At 43.1% G+C, this 21,551-nt stretch overlaps 1 protein-coding gene across 1 annotated transcript in view; it reads left to right on the top strand.

Annotated features, from left to right (window-relative positions):
• lig1 (ligase I, DNA, ATP-dependent) overlaps positions 1-21,551 on the top strand; it is a 51,577-nt gene that overhangs the window by 13,780 nt on the left and 16,246 nt on the right. Inside the window, exons 11-20 of the mRNA XM_063885024.1 lie at positions 1,209-1,322; positions 1,535-1,701; positions 2,071-2,147; positions 2,308-2,399; positions 4,876-4,975; positions 5,181-5,266; positions 6,107-6,222; positions 9,104-9,199; positions 17,213-17,323; positions 20,912-20,983. Of these exons, the coding sequence (XP_063741094.1) occupies positions 1,209-1,322; positions 1,535-1,701; positions 2,071-2,147; positions 2,308-2,399; positions 4,876-4,975; positions 5,181-5,266; positions 6,107-6,222; positions 9,104-9,199; positions 17,213-17,323; positions 20,912-20,983 (1,031 nt within the window). The remainder of the gene's footprint in view (positions 1-1,208; positions 1,323-1,534; positions 1,702-2,070; positions 2,148-2,307; positions 2,400-4,875; positions 4,976-5,180; positions 5,267-6,106; positions 6,223-9,103; positions 9,200-17,212; positions 17,324-20,911; positions 20,984-21,551) is intronic.

Raw genomic sequence — 21,551 nt, 5'->3', positions numbered from 1 at the left:
TGTGTGTTTGGCGTTGTTGTCTAAGGGTGTTACTGTCTGTCCTGTGTGTGTGTGTGTGTGGGTGCGTCTGACCATATGTCCTTGGTTTTGTGTACTTGTGTGTGTGTTGTGTGGGTGTCTGATTGGTGCTGTCTCTGAGTTTTCTGTGTGTGTGTGTTGGTGTTGGTGTTGTAATTTGTGTCTGGGCTTCTGTGGTGGCTGTCAGGGTGTCTCAGTTATAGAGCTTCCTGTCACAGAAAAGTGAAGATTGACTTGTTTACCTTTTTTTGTTTTGAAATGTTGGGATTTTCCCTTTTGACCTTTCATTGATCAAATAATTAGAAGAGATGTAATTGTTGGTTGAGTTCAACATGTCGATGTATCCTTGGGGAAGATACTGAAACCTGAGCTGCTCCCAATGGTGCGTGAGTGTGTGGGTGTGTGTTAGCTTCTGCACGAATGAGGTGTCCTAATGTGTAAGGGGCCGAAAAGACCTGATGAAGCGCTATATAAGTACAGTCCATTTACCATGTGGCTAATTACATTTGAACTGGTTTACGTGCCACTGCTGTAAAGACATAACGTCCACATTTGGGATTATAGAGTAAATCTAACCTCACTATAAAGATATTGTTGCAATATTAATAGCACATTGAACACATTTATAAATAATGCATTGAGTAAACTTTCTATTTAACTTTCTCTAATGTGTGTTTTGCTCATTTTTGCCAAATTAAAGCCCTCATTCGCCCTGGGGGAGATTGGTTAGGCCAAGGATGTTTTAAAGAGGAGGTGTTGTGCTTGTTTACAGGATAGACAGCTCTAAGTTACTATCTTATTGTGGGTTGCTGAGCAAGATGCACTCCAGCTCCCCAGATATTACACAATTACTGACATACTGATTGATTTTTCTTTATTGATAAGCAGTCAAAAGTCCTTTTCCGTCCAACAGTGGGGATATTTAGAGTTTTACAGCAAAGGTACAGTGATGATAAGATCAGTAGACCAATATATTAAGCAAAAAGGCAAGCAGGCTTCATTAAATAACAATCACACATCCGTAATGAGTCTGTTTTTAAGGAGAACACCTGTTGATAATGTCTAATGTTAACTTGAATATCACATGTTTGTCAGTACCGGTATATTGCGACACCCCCTAGCCTGTCATTTTGTGTGTTGAGTGTGTGTGTTTATGTGATTTAAATCTGTGTGTGCGTTGTTTTTCCCAGACGACCTGTTGTGCTGTGTGTACCTGTGTCTGAACCAGCTGGGTCCCGCCTACCTGGGCTTGGAGCTCGGTGTCGGAGAGACGGTGCTAATGAAAGCTGTTGCTCAAGCCACTGGTAACACACACACACACACACACACACACACACACACACACACACACACACACACACACACACACACACACACACACACACACACACACACATACATTCATTTTCACCCAAACACAGGCTTGTGGATTCTCTGCCTAACTGCTAATGGCGCCCCGTCTCTGCTCATCAGTCGCTGACGCGGCTGCTATTTACCGCCTCGCTCTTGTTTCCAGGGCGACAATTGGACAAAATCAAGGCAGATGCGCAGGAGAAGGGAGATTTGGGTCTAGTGGCCGAGAGTTCCCGTAGCAACCAGCGCATAATGTTCCAGCCGGCCAGTCTGACGGCAGGGGGCGTGTTCAGGAAATTGAAGGAAATCGGCAGCATGAGTGGGAACTCGGTGAGCCGGGGAACAACATTTCAACATTGGTGGGGGGCTGGGGGGTAAGCAGTCCAGGGCAAATATTGTTTCACTCTGTTTGGCTCCTAGTGTCTGGGGCCAGTGAGGGGAAAAGACAGGAATGTGATAGTGTATGGAATTATAAGTTTATAAGGAGGGAAAAGGGTAATCTCTCAGCCCGTGAATAAGTCGTCACCTAGCTGGAGTTCCTCAAATCACTCCTTCCTCTTTCCTTCCTGCTGGGTCCTCTTTTTTTCTTCTTCTGGATTGAACATAGAGTTTGTACTCGCCAGTGACCTCAAGTCTTTTCGCATTCTGTCTCTTCTCTCTCTTCCTCTGTGAATCTCAATTTCCTCCCGTCTGCCTCAGGCCATGAATAAGAAAATCGACATCATCAAAGGCCTCTTTGTGGCATGCCGCTTCTCCGAGGCCCGCTACATCGTCAGGTAAAATAACACTCACTCACATAGATGGACAGATGGGCATCTGACCACAGTATGAATGCACGGCGCTTTCTTTACTCCTTGTGTGTATGTTCATGTAGTTGTTGGCAGCAGGTGTTTAATGGGCACTAACAGCTGTTGGTCTTGTGGTTTTGACTGACAGGTCCCTGGCCGGGAAGCTGAGGATCGGCCTGGCTGAGCAGAGCGTCCTATCAGCACTGAGCCAGGCTGTGTGCCTCACCCCCCCTGGACAAGGTAATATTGCATTTTTAAAGGATCATTTAAACTGTTTTTCAGTTTAAAAACAATAATCCGGGCTCTCTTCACATTAAACCAGTTTGTTCTTCTCTTTATACTGGCCTTAGAGCAATCAGGAACACACAGTTCAGTCAAACAAATCATTTAAATGTAATGTTTGTAGCCAAATATCACATATTACACATTTGTCTCAGGGGGCTTAACAGTGTGTACGGAATAGGACACTCTCTGTACTTAGGGCCTCACAAGGAACAAGGAAAAGCTACCAAATTTCCCGGGAAAGAAATGGAAGAAACCTCCGAAATATCAACATAGGAGGGATCCCTTTTTCCCAGGACGGGCATGTGCGACAGATGTCCTACATGTAGATAAAAAAAGATAACAAATTCACAACACAGACAATCCAAATGATTACGTATAGGAAGAGGAAAAAGTTCTGAAATCAACATAAGGTTTCAACAGTCTGAGTTAGACTAGAAGTGAGAACTTTCCGAACTTTTTAGATGTGATCGATGGAGACTTGCTTGTGTTGGTGAGATATTTCTGTACTTGTGGGGTATGATGTAATTATCCCTTCCTAAAACATTTAAATAAGATCCCACCTGGGAGTTAACGCTGAAGGAGAGGAAGGTGGGGGTGTTAAAGCAGGTAATAATAACTTTATTTATAAAACTTGTGTTAACACTGTTTTAAACTAATATTTATACAGCAGTTCGTGTGCAAACAAAACTAATATATAATGGAATGTGTTGATGTATGTAATCGACACACCAGGATGAATGACTCACTTTCTGGAGGAAGTTTTCTGGCTCTCTCTCACCACCTGCTTTCAGCGCTGATGCGACGTGCTCTCACCGGATGAAATACTCTCGCTCCTCACTTATTAGTATTCGCGGCTCACTCACGGCTGGAGGTGTGCTTTTAATAAGAGTCAATTAGGCCGGAGTCTCGTTGCGGAAATTTGCATTGATCTGCGGTCTGCTCTGGATTTTTCTCATCATTTTTATTTATTTATTTACCCCATTATTTAATCAGGCGGGTCAGGTCAGAGCAAGTTCTTTTGTAGGGATAAAGTGGATCTTTACGGTGAATAATTGATCAATAATTACCATTTTAATCGTGTTTTAAATACATCGTAATTATTAAAGAGGCCCTATTATGCTTTTTGTGGTTTTCCCATTCCTGTAGTGTGTTATTAGCCTAGCAAGCTAAACCCCTACAGCAAAAAGCTGTACCGGGGTCTAGTCTAGCTCGAAGGCAGTCAGGGCGGGATCAACGGTTGTCTGTCAAGTTGCCTCTGCACTCAACGCCACGCAATAGGATGGCGAACAACCAATCAGAGCTATGAAGAAGGATTACGTAGTCCGCGCGACGGGAAGTACATGGTGGAGTGTAGTCACTAGTAAACCGAACTTTGTGAAACATAGAACTGAGTGATTGTTGCCGTTTTTGCAAAAAAAAACTTGAGAATATCTGGCGTGCTTTCAAATTCGGTACTTATCTTCGACAGACAGAAAGAAGACAAAACGATTGCCGAGAGATTAATGCAGGTTGGAGTGCCGGTATTAGAAACACAGGCAAAATCCAACAGAATGTGCAGGTGTTGTGCACGTTTCTTAACGAGAATGGAACAGGACCTGCCGGTGTTCCAGAGATGGGTGCAGGACGAGAAAGCATCACCCCCCAGGACTTCAGATGCACAGAAACGCTAGGATTAGCCATTGGGATCAGCCAGTTTACCTCTCTCTAAAACTACACACTGAAACGTCGCACCTCTGTCGTCACTAGGTAGCCCGGCCCCCGATCTCGCTCCTCACGATTTGATTGGTCCGAACCACCGTGGCCCGAGCAGCCTTGCTAACTGACGAGGGTTGACTAGACCGCCCCAGCAGCAAATTCAATTTGCGGTCGCTAGGGGCGTCTAGATTTCTAGGCTAGTGTGTTATATAGGTTTTAGTGCATGTAAATGGTCTGCAGAGGCTAAAATTGGACGTTTGTTCAGGGACATCACTACTCGCACTTCTAGTGGCTCGCGCTCCAACACATTGTGCGTGATAGGCTAAGGGGCGGGACCAATCACAACAGAGCCGGCCAGCTGACCAATCAGTGCAGACTGGGCTCTGGTTTCAGACAGAGGGTGAAAAGAGGTGCTGCAGCACAGGAAGTATGAGAAACATAAAGAGCTTTTTGAACATTAAAGCATGGAGACATGTCCCAGGAGAGGAACAGAAAACAAATGGATTACTTTGGTGTTTTTAATCAGTGGGGAAAATAAAACAACATCTTTGAGTTGGGTTTACTAAACACACATGCAGCCGTACACACATAATTGCACGAATGTAAAGTCCTGTATACTTCCTGGCCCTTTGAAGTGCTTCTGAACTTACATCCAGCGAGTATTCAGTGGAAACCAATGTTCAAACATTCACACAGCTTTGTTTTGAAATGCATTTTCTCCCCTCCTTCCGTATAGGTTTCCCTCCCACTGTGATCGACGCGGGGAGGGGGATGAGCACCGAGAGCCGGCGGGCCTGGATCGAAGCGAAGAGTCTAATTCTCAAACAGACTTACTGGTGACTGAAGCCTAAACAAACGCCCTCGTTTCACTTTGCAGTCTCTCCCCGACGCCCCTCTAATGCCTCACCCCGTCCCTAATCCCCGTCCCTTATTCTCCCTCACTCATTCTGCTCACTTTCACTTTGGACCATATTGATTTCTTTTTTCTGTTTTTCTTCCCCGACTACCCTCCCTCATCTCCCGCTCGTCTCACAACGCCAGCGAGATGCCCAATTACGACGTCCTGATCCCCGTCCTGCTCAAAGAAGGCATCGATGAGCTGCCCAATCACTGCAAGCTCACTCCAGGTAAGCGGCCAATCGGGAGTCAAATAGTGGACAAGATTCAAAACGTGACTTGTGTGTGTGTATGTTTATTGATCCGATCAGTGGAGGCGAGTCAGTTATTTTAGCTGAGTCATTTATCACTTTAAGATAGCGCTAAACTGAGGATAAGCTCCCGATTACATTGTTGTCGCTCTATTTGTGAGCCTTGACACCGAGGTAGAAAATTAATACCCAGCCGCCATCTGAACGCTACTTAATTGGGACACTAAATTGGCCGTTGTTGGTCAGTTAGACAAATCTAGCAGCTACTCTGGCAGGTAAACAATTGTTATTCAGAGTTGAAGGAGCTGGTGAATTATCGGATAGCAGGAGCCAGTTGGACAACACATTAACGTCCTGTCGGGTTTTGGCTCTACGAGCTCAAATTTAAGAGTTTCATTTTTTGTATTTCATTATATCACCCCGGGGGGGACGTGAGTCAGAGGACTTTAATACTAGGGCCAAATGAGATTGCAAACAAACTATATTAAACTGTTGTTCTGTCTCAGAAGCAGTTGTGGGTGTGATGCTGCGGATGTGTCATGTGGAAATGTGGCATCGCAGCAGCTTCTGTTTGTATGTTTTTTCCTGCAAAAAAAGATCTGCCTCGCTGTTATAACCCGAAGGCCTGTTATCGACCCCCCCCTCCCCCCCTCCTCCCTCTCCAAAAAGTTGCAAATGATGAAAACTTCTCTTCCACAATTAGTTTCTCCTACTTTGCAGAATTCATGAAAATGCATCGCTGTTTTTCTTTGTGTTGTTTGCTTCGATGTCCGGTTGGTTTTCCGCCTCCTGAATTCTGATGCCCCCCCCCCCCCCCAGGTGTACCGCTGAGACCTATGTTGGCCCACCCCACCAAGGGTGTTGGCGAGGTGATGAAGAGGTTTGACGAGGCGGCGTTTACCTGCGAGTACAAATACGACGGAGAGCGCGCTCAGGTTAGTGTTTGTGTGTGTGTGTGTGTGTGTGTGTGTGTGTGTGTGTGTGTGTGTGTGTGCGATGTTTGTTTTTGGCTCCAAACGTATGCCGGCTGAATTTTCTATGCATACACCTCTCGGCTGTGTTCTTTGAGTACGAGGTATTGCTTTTCTGTGACACCTGCTGTGTGTTCACTCCACTGCCTACTCACACGCATGATGATTTGTGTGTGTGTGTGTGTGTCTATGTGTCTATCTATTCTTTTAAGATAAACAGTAGTGCCTCTATTGCCGTGGGCCTGTCGGCAGAGAAAGCGACTTCTCCTGCCATCATGGACCTGGGAGGAGGAGGGAGGGGAGGGGTGGGAGGAAAAAGGCTAAAAGCGGTGAAGGCGAGACACATGAGAGGAAGAGGGAACACTAAGACAGAGAGGGGAGACAGTGCGGAGACTGAGGAAAATTCGAAAGAGACGCATAAAGAGACGGAGCGAGAGAGATTGTAATGTAAACCCCTCCAGCTGTATTGTTAATTTTGGACAGTCATGCCAATAAAGTGCCTTTGAACTGAGCTGAATTGAGAGTAACAGAGATGAGTGGGAAGAGAGAGAGACGTAGAGGAGGAGAGAGAGCGAGTAAAACCCCATGACATCCTCCTCTCCGCTCCCTCTCTCTCTCTCTGGTCTCACTGCAGTGGACGTTACCTCACACAGCCAGCAGAGGGACTCTTGATACACCGCTAAGTAAAACACTCCTCCGTGTGCTTGTACATATGTGTGTGTGTGTGTGTGTGTGTGGCATTTGATGAATCGAAAAAACTGCGCATGTCTTCATAGAAGTGTGTGTGGGCAGTGTGTGTCTCAACTAATCAGTCAAGTGTGTGTGTGTTCTATTTCATGGCTGTGTTCATCAGACGCTGTGCTCAGATGAATTTAATGGAAAGAAGAACAATAGGTGTTACAGGACATATCTTGGGAAGTGTTTAAAGGGAGGACATGACGAAGAACACTGTGCACGAGATGGTTCAGAAAAATAAATGACATTGTCATGACAAAGAAACATATGAGAAGATCGACCACCGATGAGCCACGTATGGTTCATGTCATCGTAAAGCTTCCCCTGTACAGAAGGGTTCACTTATTAATGCAGAATATAATCTACTCCTTTCATTTACTGCGTGATTTTGAAATTGTGCGATAATACTTTAATGTCAGGTCGAGTTTGACATTTTTCTTGCGCCCAAGAACTTCAATTTCCACCATCATGGACAAATATTAGAGACGAGGAAACATTAAACACAGCATCACGACACTGAAGAGAAACACACCGTCTAAAGGAGACGTTTTTAAACGACCGCTAAAGAAACATCCTTTTAGATTAGCTTGTTTTAGCCACACCCACCTTTTTAAATGGTCTTTATAATTGACCAACATTTACTTTTAACTTTGAATATTTTTTATTATAATTATGAAGGTCTTTACATTTTGTTGTTTGCTTTTATTTTATAGGGTTTTATATCTTTGCATTGATAAAAAATTATATGAATTAAGCTTTATTATTATTATTATGAAGTACACATAGATCTGGGATTTAACTCAGTATTTAATTTGTATTGATAACAATTAAACAAATACTCTCAAGGTTAATTAACGGACTTAATGTGAGTTCCTTCCCTAGTATGCTGATAATAATATTAAACATTTAGTTCATAGCTTTTCTAAATACTCACCACCTTACTTAATAAACAAGCATACATCAAACACACTCGGATGCAATGAACGTACTGTAGAGAAAATACTAGCAGTCTGGTTGGCGGATGTGGGGGGTGGGAGTTCAATAGGAAAAAGCTAGTTTGAAGAGGTTTGGTTTTGAGGGGATTGCGTGAAGGACGGTAGGGGGGGGTGGGGGTGCAGCAACTGAGACCCTAGAACCCCAGGTCCGGAGCTCTAGTCCTGGTGGTCTTTAAAGTGTTTGCGTCTCCAGACCTGAGGCAACGGACAGGGGGGGGGTGGAGGATGTCGGAGAGATTCTGGGAAAGGAAACACGACGGTGCCCAGCTTTAGAAAAACCGAATTTGCATGCTGAATCTTTATCTGTGTTAAAGTTCTAACTGATGACCTAAGTAAACTGTCTAGCAGCGGTGGATATCGTTACCCCATATCGACAAATATAGACACAAGTAACAAAGTAGTATTGATACCGGATCCTTTTTGTAGCTAAATCCAGAGTAAGATAACCACTTCTAAGCGTAATTAAAATCGTGTAATTGGTCCTCATGTAACCCTTTTATGGTGGGGGGATGACAGCACGGTTTATGTCACTTACTACACGTGTTTGGCATCTTATAATCATAAACGCATGACATACAGAAGAGCCTTTTGCAAGAAGAATATAAGTACAGATAGTTTTTAGAGTCATTTAAGTCATCTGAACGCTGAGTTGAGTTGTGGTGGCGTTTTAAGCAACTGGATGCTTTCATTCTCATCATGGCTGTCAAATGAAGTGGACGAAAAACCTATTGAATGAAATGCTATATAGGTACTGGTATCACTGTAATGGCATTGTAATTTTTCTGAGCTATACCCAGCCCTTTTGGCCGGGGTTCAACTCGTACGCTGCCATGTCTCTCGGCCAAGTCGTATTCAGAATTTATGACCTTATGTTCACCTAATGGGACAGAGTGACAAAGCAGAAACCTGTTAAGTGGTCTGATCTTTGCATACTGCACACTGCTAGTGAATTTAATATGATGCGTCCCACCGTTAGCTGGCACTTCTTCCTTTTGCCTCATGCATTATTCACACATCATCTAATCTGAGCTTTCACTTCTTCAATCTTTCCCTCTATTGCTATTGATCTGTATTGTGTTTGTTTGTATCCCCCCCCCCCCCCCCTGCACACACAGATTCACATTCTGGAGAACGGCGAGGTGAGAGTGTTCAGCCGCAACCAGGAAGACAACACCACCAAATACCCAGATATCATCGCTCGCATCCCCAAGGTAAAACACCTGAGAGAAGAGAGTCGCTGTGAGCTTTTGATCGTCAAAGGTGGGCTCTTCACTTACAGACGTGCGGATGACAACCGCACACCTTCATGTCGCTCGCACGGTCTCTCAATCCGCCTGTTTTTACTCAACCCGTCTCTCATCTGTCAGGCTCATTTGTCCCTCTGTTTGTCTTGTCCTCTTCAGTTATCAAGAGGTCATTCAGTCCCTCTTCTGGTGTCTTTGAGGATGTGTCAGAAACATATCTCAAAGATGGTAAAAACACTGGTGGTTAAATTGCAAGATAAGGTTGTTTCTTCCTTTAGTGGAGAAAGGGGAAAAGACAACCACCACCTGATGCTTTCGCCCGGGTTTATCCGAGCACACACACACTACCTTTAGCGCCCGCTGAGTGTGTTTTTCTGCTTCAGTCAGGAACGGCAATGACTTTCCAAAAAAGCTGCTGTCTCCGGTTTCATTCTCTGTTGTTCTGAGTGTGAAGATTATCCCCGATGAGACGTTAACATGTTGTGCCAATGAAGTACCTGCTGCTACTTTCCTTATTAATAAATTGAGTAAGTAGGAGATACAGTAAGAGGCTGGAAACTGCAGATTGAAGCGAAAATGACTCGTGGAGCAACTGGTTGACATGGAGACGTTTTTTTTTCATGCGCCAAGTATAGCTCCATTGAGTATTTACTGCAATTAGCTGCGGGTCGGGACACTTAAATGGCTCATTTGTGTGACATCATGTTGTTAGTCTCATAGAAGCAGAAGTAGACTTTATACATCTGACAATTCATGTTTTCCTTTTGAGAGTTTGATGCAACTTCATTCATTTCACAGCAGACGAGATGTGTGCACTGTTCCTCGTGCTGCAGCTTCTATTCGTCCCACAGAGGCGACATTTGCATCGTTACAGGAAGTAAAGAGCCAAACATCGCTTAATATAATTAAGAGGAATGCATCAAAATATTTGAAATAAAAGTAGAAAATACACTTCCAGTACCGGTACAGTTTTCAGATTGCAGCCAGGGGAAAGTATTAAAGGTGAACGTATATATTGCACAGCTATATACGGTGTGTATATGTTTTGCACATTAGTAGCTGCTATTAAACTCCCCAAAGATTTGACATAACAAGCATCCATGTACTCAGCTGCTACTCTAACTCCTCTGCAGTGAAGGAATACGTATTCCGATTCTTTACTTGAGTAAAAGTACTAATACCACGCTGTAAAAATACAACATTTCAAGTAAAAGTACTACATCGAGAAGTACAATTATGAAAATGTACTTACAGTATTAGGAGTATAAGTACTTATTGCAGAAAATATATATATATTTTATATATTTAAGTATTTTAAAAGCAAAAGCAGCAAATCTTCACATTTAACTTGAGAAATATTTTTGACCAAAAAACATCGAATCAAAATTTCTGCCAATTCATTTTTTGTTAACACTCATTTTCGTCCCTTAAATATAATGTTTAATGGTTTAATCTATACCAAATAATCGTAAATTCAACGTTTTTAAATATTGTCAATATCTGACTTTAGAAAGTAACTAGTAAATTCATCTATAAAATACATTTTGAGGAATAAAAAAGCATCAAATTTGCTTCCAGAGTAGAGTAGAAGTATAAAGTAGTATAAAATGAAAGTACTCGGGTAAAGTAACAGTACCTTAAATGTGTGCTTAAGTATAAATGTAGCTTCCACCTCTGCTCCTCTCTCTTTGGGTTCAGGTGGTTGTATTTAGTTGTACTTGTTTGTACCAAATTAGTTTTCCTCCTACACTCCAATGGCAGCGAGAAGCCGGGATGTTTACTCTACTCTCAGCGACTCGATAGTAACACGTTTGGCCGCTGCAGCGTGAGGTCTGGCTGTTTGTTTTTTCTTCGATAAGTTGAATCTGTTTGAGCTTTTCTCCAGCCTCCCCTGTTGCGTGGCTGCCGCTGCCCCGATGAACCAATCAGATGAATTGGAGGACTCTGCGTTCTCGCTACACAGCCTTGATTTGGTGCGACTGCAGCCTGAAGCTCATTTGATTTATCCACTGTGGACTCGCAGCAGGCGATAGCCGCACCGACCACGCTGCTGTTGTGCTCCTGTTTGTTAGCGCGGCTGCAGGAGGCCAACCTGTAACGCTCACCTCCCTCAGAACTAAGCGGTGTCTTAAGTTAAACTGATCACGTCAACATGTGTGTGTCCTGGCAACGAGAGTGAATGCTGCTTTTAGGGTTTGGAGTTTAGAGTCTTATTTTTCCTCAATAATATCCTGCTTATTTGTTTGTTATCTGATTGCTTATACATCTAGGTTATTTACTGCAAACTGAACATTTCCTGCTTCGTATTTAAAGCTCTTTACTTGTGTGATCTATGCGCTGACCGTGAACCAAAACATGCCAGGTTCAAGCCCTGTCAGTCACTTCTGTTGCGTGTCATTCCCCGTCTCTCTTCCCATCCTGTCTTGTCAAAAAGTATAAAAATGGCTCAAAATTCCTAAAAAAGAAACACTTGATGCATCAAGACGACAAGACATGCTCGGATAAGTTAGGACAGTGTATGAGCGAGCGAGGAAGTACTCAAGTGGAAGCTATAGTAAGAGCTTTTTGAATTCTATAGATGATAGGGAAGGAGCTTCAATGCCTGCCTTTAGCAAAAGGGTGCAATGGACCATCTGTAGAGGCTATCCATTCGCCAAACTCGCCTTTAGGACATGTATGCAGTTGATACACCTTTGATGGCAGTCCAAACTACAGAAGAGGGGATCCAACGTATACAATAAAATAATGTTTCATTTAAATATTTTTGGTACAAAAACCCCAATTAGCTGACTATATCTATCAAAGACAAAATGTTTAATAAAGGAGGTGTCGCCCCGGGCCAGGATCCATATTGGCTTTACACAAAAGAATATAATAACTAACATTAACTTAAGCTGAAGCTGAAGCACAAAGGCAGCTAAATGAATGTATAATGGGCCTTAAAACAAGACGACTGGTAAAGTAAGATATTTTGGCCATCGTTTTACGGAGAACAAACGAGATAATGCTGTCAAACAAGTCCATAAAACGATATGATGAGGAGTATCTACATGTGGAAAGTGGACTCAAATAATCATCATAATGAGGTCGCCCCGGTGTGGTCGGATCCTCTTAGCACCAGGGTCACTTCCTACGTGCTAATGAATTCTGCTTCACATCTTTGCTTAACCGCATGCTGTTTTTTCACTGAGGTTAAAGAAAAGCCGTTGATTATTTGGACAATTTCGACCGCTGCCATGGTGAGGTTCTGGAGATGCTCATACGTCAGTCTGTGTGAACCATCTCACCTCATCACGCCGTCCGGGGGAAAACCAATATCTCCGCGCCAGCATGAGTCGAACGGTTGCCCATGTGCTCGGTGCGAATCCTCCCACCACCACGGAGAGGTCGCCCCAGCAAACGGAAAGAAGTTTACTTTCCAGCGCCGTTCACTTTCTACACGTTGTTCTCTCATCATCTCACGTAACATCTGCCCTCCTCAAGTCCGTCTCTCACACTGACTTTGATTCCTCCATTTTTCTTTTTCATAACTTTAAAAGCTACACGGTTCTTTGTCTCTCACCTCATGACTCTGTCTGGCCACCTGTCTCCTTCTCGTGTGTCGCCGTCTAATCATCTCTTTCTCTCTCTCTCTCTCCTTTTCTTCTTCATTACTTCCTGATGATACCTTCGTTCGTTCCACCACTTCTCGCTGGCTCTCTTCTCACCTCTCCTCTCACTCTTGTCTTATTCACTCTGCTCCGCCTGTCTTGCTCTCATCAGCACTTTGATACAGCCCTGCCTCCACTTGTCTCACTCTCTCTTCACTGCTTATTTATTTGCCATCGTTTTTTCTTTCTCCTTCTTGGTGTCAATCCTCCCAGCTGCTGTCTTCTCTCACCTTTTTTTTTTTGTTTTTGCTTGCACCTCCTCTTCTCTCATCTCCCTTCTCACCATGTGTCTTTCTCACTATTTTTCCACACATACCCCTCCCCATTTTTAAACCTTTTCTTTCACTCATTTTGCCGTGTCTTTTCTCTCCTCTCCCCCTCCACTTCCTCCCCTAGATGTCTGTAAAAATACTTTTGCCACCCTCTAGCTGTCTCTGACCTTTTTTTCTCAACATTACGTCCGCCTAAAGTGAGAGATTTGGAATGAGAAATGTGTCTGTGATTCATTTGCACGTCTTCAAAAAGACGCAGCATTATTCTTTTTATTGAAACAATTATCTTGTGTTTATAAATGTGCCTTAATGACATTTAATTTACCATGACAATAAGAAATAGCCAGTCGTTTGAAATGAAGCTATCGTCCCGGAAATGGATCGATAATCATTACCATGGCAGACCTGATAGATTTAAAGAAATGGCTCAAGTTAACAATTGGCATCGTCAGCCCTGACATGGTGTTGTTATGGTTACATCTGTGTATGTTGACGCATTATCACAAACACAACGCGTGAACAATGAGTCAAACTTCACACCGTCACACGTTCCCCTGCGCAGAGGAAGATGGCCTGATTAGATTTTTGCACCTTGCTGCATTATTTTGCATGTTAATGAGGGAAAGCTCATTTTCCCACAGCTACCGTAGTGCTTCTAATTATGAATTGATATTAATACATTAATACTCATTTATAAATACATTAATTAGTGGTTTATTTAGCCTAATAACCCTTTCTGTATAACTCGTTCTGCTTGATATATATGATACGTTGTTACCTCCTCTGATTGGCTTTCTCTGATCATGGTTTTAAAGTCAATTTAGAGCCACAGAGTGGTGCAGGAATGAGCCCTAAAACCTGGTAATGAGTTAGCATTCTAACAGTTCTCAGTCCCTCGTTTTGAAGTCTGAATGCGTTTGTGTTTTCTGACATAAAACACCTCAGTTATCACCCCACTTGTGAATCTCTTAGCGTTAACATTGCTTGAAATAGGAAGTAAACAGGTGGCTAAATGAGACTACTAGATGTCATCACAGCAGCATTAGCCACCTTTAGCTTAGCGGCTATGCTATGCACTTCCTTTACAGCCTAACTATAGCATTTTAGTTCTGGTGATTGCATTTGTGCTATCATTTATGCATTATGCAAGCGTGCCACAGATCCTATTTTCTGCAATACTCCCATACCCAGTGGAAAACCCCGATTTTCATCGAGGTATACCTGGTGAAGACAACTTCTGGGTCGTCCTACAAAAACACATAATCGCCGTGCCACTCTATCGACTGGAAATGGAAGACATGCCCATAGAGATGTAATATTGTCAAAGCATCCAGAAGTGTTCACACTGCATGCCACCACATCTACTCAACTCTCCCCCGTGATGATGATTCTTAGACATATTTGTCTTAGCCAAAACCATACATTTCAACCGAGGCACCACCTAAAGATAAGGGTGGACGTCAAAGCTGTTACTATCTGTCTGGTGGGACCAAGCAGTCAACTAAAGCCCACTTAATTGATCTCATATCAAAATATGCATAAAGTCTAAATCAATTCATTTACGTACAGTATCTATTAATAGATGGAAACTATGACTTCAACGTTCAGATCACTCTGTCTGATCTGAGTCATGTGGTGTATTTGTGACCCCAAATTGACCAGGATGCAGAAGATTAACACCCCTAAGCTTCACACGCAGGATTTGCTCAGATAATTAGCAGCCATTGATGGTCAACATAATCCTTCAATAGCTGCTTTATCCCCTTCCTAAACCATATCAGTGTTTCTCCTCCAGAGAGAAATGTGTATCAGCTGCCTTTTTTAATTAATGCACGAATTGTGGTGGAAATTTACAAACCAAAAGTTGTGTTGTTTAATAACTAGTTTAAGCATTTCACAGGATCTATTTCCAGCTGGAAAGACAGCGTCTCTGCACCAGCAATGTAGTACAAGATCTGACAAGGTTACCACAGAAAAGCAAGCACTTTATAAAGGAAGAGACACAGGGAAGGGAAGGTCTCAGCCGATCAGATTCTACAGTGCAGGCTATTGAAGATTGGTGGGTAGACGAGGTAACAACGCATACTTCAGATTTTTTTTCCTCCAAATTCCGAGTCCTTTGAATTTCTGACTTTCTTCAAGATTATCATTTTTTTCATAAAAGTTCAGACTTTATTTTTTCCAATTTCTGAATGTCTTTCTAAATGTCGACTTTAAAAAAGAAAATCAGATTATTTTTTCAAAATGATCCCTTTTTCCATATTATACAAGTGATTGTTCTTAACCAACCTTACAAACATGGCATAAATACACTTTTGACCCGCTTATAAAAAAGAGTGTAGGGTCCAGTCACTCGTGCATCTGAGGGCTGCACTCGCCTGCTCACTATGGTTTTGTACAGAAAGATAGGCGGTGAGTTGGGAGACAAAACTTTCTGTTGACCGCAATTTATACAGAAATCCTGCACCATTTTTCCACTGCAATATCCTTAACCATCAGTGATTAAATGGACTTTATTTATTGTGTTTTCACTTGTTTTTCCTACACTAAATGGTCAAAACGGAGTGGTTTTAGCCTAATATTGCCTCACATCCATATGATCATTTCCTGACGATGGTCAAGGCGTCTGTTGAAAGCTTGAGAACATTTAGCAGAACATCAAGGAGACCTATGATACATACACAAATAAATAAACAAAACCAAACATCTCTGGTAAAACATTTAGCTTTTGTCGAAACGTGGGCATCGGACCAAAAGGGGGGGCGTGTTCGACTCTTTGGTAGGAGAGACGGCAGCAAGAGGATTGATACATGTAGTGTGAAGGGAGAAAAGTTAATGTGTTGACTTTCCAAAGCCTCTGGCAACAAGTGGAGGGCAGCTGCCGGTCCAGAAACGGCCCGAGCATTCCTTCAGTTGGACAGTTTTGCATTCTGCCTTTTTGATAACTTCCAAGTGGGTTTATCAGTAGGAGATTTTCACAGTTGGATAATCCTGAAAGAAGGTTAATAAAAATATCACTGTATTCTTTTCAGCGTGCGCTCTCAAACCAAAAAGCAGATTTCCCCTGTAACATGTTAAAGTGATGCCAGAAAACAATCTCTCTGTGGGTCAGAAAGGGTTTAATGAGTCCAGAAATATGAAGATGGTGTCAGATGTCTGGTCAGACGGCAGAGACAGCTTACGGAGAATAAATAGGGGGTGGGTGTCCGGTGGGTCTGCCGGGGGACGAGTGGCAGGCAGCAGGCTGACACTGAAACTGAGATTTCTGATCCTTTCTTTTACTCTCCTTTTTTCTGGAGAGGAAGTAAAGAAACCGGAGCTCTGGATTTGTTTGTTGTTTGAGGTGCAATATATGACTCAGCAGCTTTAACACGTGTAGACACTATTATTTTCCACTTCGCTCTGATGCAGGATTTTCACCGGAAAGTGGGCGGGGCTATAATTTGGGCGGGAAAGTGGCCTTAGAGCTCATACTGTATTTTTCTAGAAAAACCCCACGCTTGATTTATATTATTTTGTAACAATGACCCTTAAAGGAATCAGAACTTAATTCTAACAAAAACCCGAGTTAAAAACCTGATAAAAATGGCATGTATCTAAAACATAACTTAAGCGTGTTTACATGTCCGCAGCACTATAGGGTGTTTAATTAACCATTGTATGAAAATAACGAGAGCTGGGATCTTTTAATATAATATTATGCTATTATTTGTAGATAAGATGTTGTATCTTATGTAGACATTGTATTGATATGTAGATATTCATTATTTCTGTTTATTACCTCAAGTGTAATGCCTTGTTTACATAACGCTGTGACCCAACAATTCCTCAAATTGGGATCAAAAAGTACATTTAATCTGTATCCAAGCTAATGTGCATGGTAGGATAACTTTAATACTGTTTCACACCCTAGCTCCACAGTGATTCATCTACTCACTATAAATCTGAAAGGGTATTGTATTTACTTTAATGTAACTTCCTGACAGTGACAGATTGATAAAGTAAACGTGTCTCCTAATCCGTGTGTAATTCTCTTTGCTGTATGATGTCCCCTAAAGATGAAGAAGGATTCTGTGGTGTCCTGCGTCCTGGACTCGGAGGCGGTGGCCTGGGATCGGGAGAAGAAACAGATCCAGCCCTTCCAGGTCCTCACCACCCGCAAGAGAAAGGTACAGTGCGCAGAATCTAATGAGACGGGGGGGGAGGGGGGCAGGAATGAAACGCTCAGGGTGTTTGACAGGGGGTCGGGGATGACGAGGGGGAAGTGAAAAGGTTAAAGGGAGAAAACAAGACAGAGATAAAGACCAGCAGGTAGAGGAGAGGCAGATAATAGAGTGAAATGATCCGGCAGAAGATGGACGCAGAAAGTGGGGGAGATTGATAAGTGCGAGACGGAACAGCCGAATGGATCGAGGAGGGGGGGGGGCTGTAAGATTGCAAATGTCAGCGAGCTGTTTTCCCGTTTTGATCAGAATAATGGCCCCTTTTTCCCACTACACCAATCACATCAGAGCAGAACGGCTCCTCCTGACATTGTCTTTTTGTGTGCACGACAATATCCTTGAAAATTGGGAAAGGAGAAATGAGAGCCAATATGGGGGGGGGGGGGGGTACGATGATGATGGAAATGATTATCCTGATGATTTTCTTTGCTAGATACTTCCAAATCATGATTATTTGTAATGATGGTTTGATGCACAAACTGATTGTTCTGCCCCTCTGGCATTTGTGTAACAACATCTCCACTGTTTTACAACCGAGAGCGCTCCTGCTGAAATGAAATCGTTCAGATGAGGAGATGAAACCCGATATGCACTAATTAAACATCATTAATTGGCGCAGGGGGGGTGGGGGAGTAATGAGAGAGTGGGGAAAAAAGAGACGACGGATAAATTAGAAGAGAAATCTTTCAAGTTTGAAGACCGCAGAGGTTATTGAAGACACTGGCATTTCATTTTGTGCTCCTGATAACATCCCGCTACCCATCAGAGTTTTGGAGAAGCCTTAAAGTGTTTTTAAAGAAGCCGCTTGTTTAGCCTAATTAAAACTTAAGTGTTTACTAAATGGAGATCTACAGATCATTAGTTCAAACCGGTTACTCCACAAAACTATTTCTTACCTCAATGATTAGCTGTCTGATGCAAGAGGATTCAGGTTCGATAAGTTAAACAGATGTTGGATTTAAATTCAATGACATACCATTCAACCCTATCTTCAGTTATGCTGCAGTGACCTCCTTTTTGCCGAGTCGATTGCTTTGGATTCTGGAGCAATGCAAATGTTTCCTTACAGCAGAAGTAAAGCAGCTATAGGCAGAGAAGGACTCAACACTGGAGAAAATGTGTGACTTTTGTGATTTATTCCTCCCCAAAACCGGCCGAAATCCAACCTGAAACCCAATTAAAGTTCTGTTAGTGAGTGCGACTGCGGTCCACAGAACTCGCACTTCCTGTCAATAGAGCGGTGCAGCGATGACGTACTTGTGTAAGATTAAGCAAGCATCACAGACGGTTCCCTGGACAAAGAGCAGTGGGATAAGCTCAGTGGCAAAGACACCTCAGGCAAGACAAGTTTATTTATATAGCACAGCAATTCAAAGTGCTTTTCAAAATAAAATCAAAGACATTAAGAAAAGAAAATGCAGCAGTCATTGTAAAATGGCATTTACAAAACAAGATAATAAAATAAACACAACAGGTATAAAGTACATTAATATAAGCCACACTGCAGTGAGACATATGAACAGCTCAATCAAAAGCAGCGGCAAAAAGACACGTTTTCAGCCTGGATTTAAAAACAGTAAGAGTAGCAGCGGACCTGCAGGTTTCTGGGAGTTTGTTCCAGGTAGTGGGGGCATAAAGGCTAAACGCTGCTTCTACATGTTTAGTTCTGACTCTAGGGACAGAGAGCAGACCTGTCCCAGAAGTCCTGAGGCTCCTGGATGGTTCATAATGCAGCAGGAGATCGTAAATACGCTGCCCGAAAAAAGAAAAGGTCCCCAGCCTGTGGGGGGCAGTGCTATGATCTGGGGTTGCTGCAGTTGGTCTGGTCTAGGTTCAGCAATGTGTCCAAAGAATGAGGTCAGCTGACTCCCTGAATATCCTGAATGACCAAGTTATTCCATCCATGGGTTTCTTCTCCCCTGATGGCACGGGCATGTTCCAAGAGGTCAATGCCAGGATCCATCGGGCTCAGATTGTGAAAGAGTGGTTCAGGGAGCATGAGACATCATTCTCACACATGGATTGGCCCCCACAGAGTCCAGACCTGAACCCTGATTGAGGATCTTTGGGATGTGCTGGAGAAGACTTTGCGCAGCGGTCTGAATCTCCCGTCATCAATACAAGATCTTGGCGAAAAATGAATGCAAGACAGAAATAAATGTTGTGACAGAAGGTCGTGGAAACGATGCCACAGCGAATGCGTGCCGTAATCAAAGATAAAGGCGGTCCAACGAATATTAGTGACCTTTTTTTTAGCCAGGCAGTGTATTAGTCAAACGTACTTAACAGGGTTTGTTCAGCAGGATAATCTCCACTTTATTACCAATACTTTGTGATTTTTTTGGAGAGTTAATCCAATGGCCAGAGATAAAAGGCTATGAATTAAAAGGAACTACATAGCAGTTTCCTTGCTGCACATCACCACCACTAAGCTAAAGGCGCTCTTGTGTCGTGGGATGATGTTTTGTTGTCTCTTCTGGTCATTTGTTAGCAACCGTCAATGTTTATGACTTCAAGCGTGGTATTTACTGACATAACGTGAACATCTCTTCAGCTGGTTTTTATCCACAGACTTTATTTCAGGCTTCTAACCACAAACACGCTCAAAAAGAACTAGACTTCCAGAACACAAAGTGGTATAATGCCAAGTTATTTCATGGTTTTAAGACTTGTTTCTGCACCACTCTATGCCTTAAGTATGAATCGGTAAAAGCAATCAGGTCTAACCACTACCATCAGCTCTCCAGTGAAGAGGCCTATGACTTAACCCGAGTGAAAAATAGAACATAATAACCACAGAAAAGGGAGATGTGGCTCCTCCAAACACATGACTGAAGTTTAGGTATTTCTTAAAGGTTCCCTGTGGAATTTTCTTTGCAACAGAGTACTGTTTACATTTAGGTTTACCCACCGACGCACATTGTTTGTATACCCGATGCCTCAGAATCATGGGAAGTGCATTTCCTTCCTGAAAAAAAATAAGCAAAAGCTTTTTTTCAGATCATTTTGAAACCTGTCTAAATTTAGTGGCTGGCAGTCTCCTTCTTCCCTGCCGTTGTTATTTTAATGGGACTACCTGATGTATAACTCACTAGTCTAAAGGAATCCACGAGCTAGGAAGGAAACGCACAGGAAGCTGCAACTTGTTATTAAATATCGCTTCAGTGTGGTTGGAAAAGTCATGGTATTTTAGATCAGGGCCACGGGGGAATCGCTGTAATACGGCATAGTGGAGAGTGAAGAGACTGACGGGAGTAAATAAGTGTGGAGTAAACGGGATGAGGTGCAGCAGAGGTGAGAGCAGGCAGGAAGTGCTGCGCTGGAAGAGAGCGATGAACACGGACGGGGTGTGATGCTGTGAACAGGTAGAGGCAGGCGGGGCGGTTCACTTTCAAGATGAACCGAGGGGGAATCAAAGCGCTCTTTGTAACAAGTCCCAAGGTTGGATGTAGCGATTTTTGAATAGAAAGTGCCTATTTTGCATATTTTTGTCTGAATAATGGAATGTGTGTGTTTGTTAATGCCTCCCTGCAGGACGTGGACGCTTCGGAGATCAAAGTGCAAGTGTGCGTGTACGCCTTTGACCTCCTCTATCTCAATGGAGAGGTGAGACCCGGTGCTGAGGAGGAAAACATTACCCAGAGATCTCCCTCTCTCTCTCTCTCACACTCACTCACTCGCTCTCTATCTCACACACTCACTCACACTCTCTCACTCACACTCTCTCTCTCACACTCTCTCACTCACTCACACTCTCTCACTCACACTCTCTCTCACACTCTCACTCACTCACACTCTCTCACTCACACACTCTATCCTGTTGTATTTCCCTGTGCATTCATTGTGTGTGTGAGCGTGCCTGCATGCTCGTCACCCCGTTGAGATGCAGACGTAGTCCCTGAATACCAATGATGGCGCTACTGGAGGCCGTAACTACATAATGATTGTAACGCTCATTGTAATTCCAGCCGCGTGTGTGTGTGTCTGTGTGTCTGTGTGTGTGTGTGTGTGTGTGTGTGTGTGTGTGTGTGTGTGTGTGTGTGTGTGTGTGTGTGTGTGTGTGTGTGTGTGTGTGTGTGTGTGTGTGTGTGTGTGTGTGTGTGTGTGTGTGTGTGTGTGTGTGTGTGTGTGTGTGTGTGTGTGTGTGTGTGTGTGTGAGTGATTTCAACCAAAT

This window comes from Eleginops maclovinus, chromosome 6 (genome assembly GCF_036324505.1).
Source record: "Eleginops maclovinus isolate JMC-PN-2008 ecotype Puerto Natales chromosome 6, JC_Emac_rtc_rv5, whole genome shotgun sequence".
Taxonomy (NCBI): domain Eukaryota; kingdom Metazoa; phylum Chordata; class Actinopteri; order Perciformes; family Eleginopidae; genus Eleginops; species Eleginops maclovinus.
This window is presented reverse-complemented; position numbering and strand designations above follow the sequence as displayed.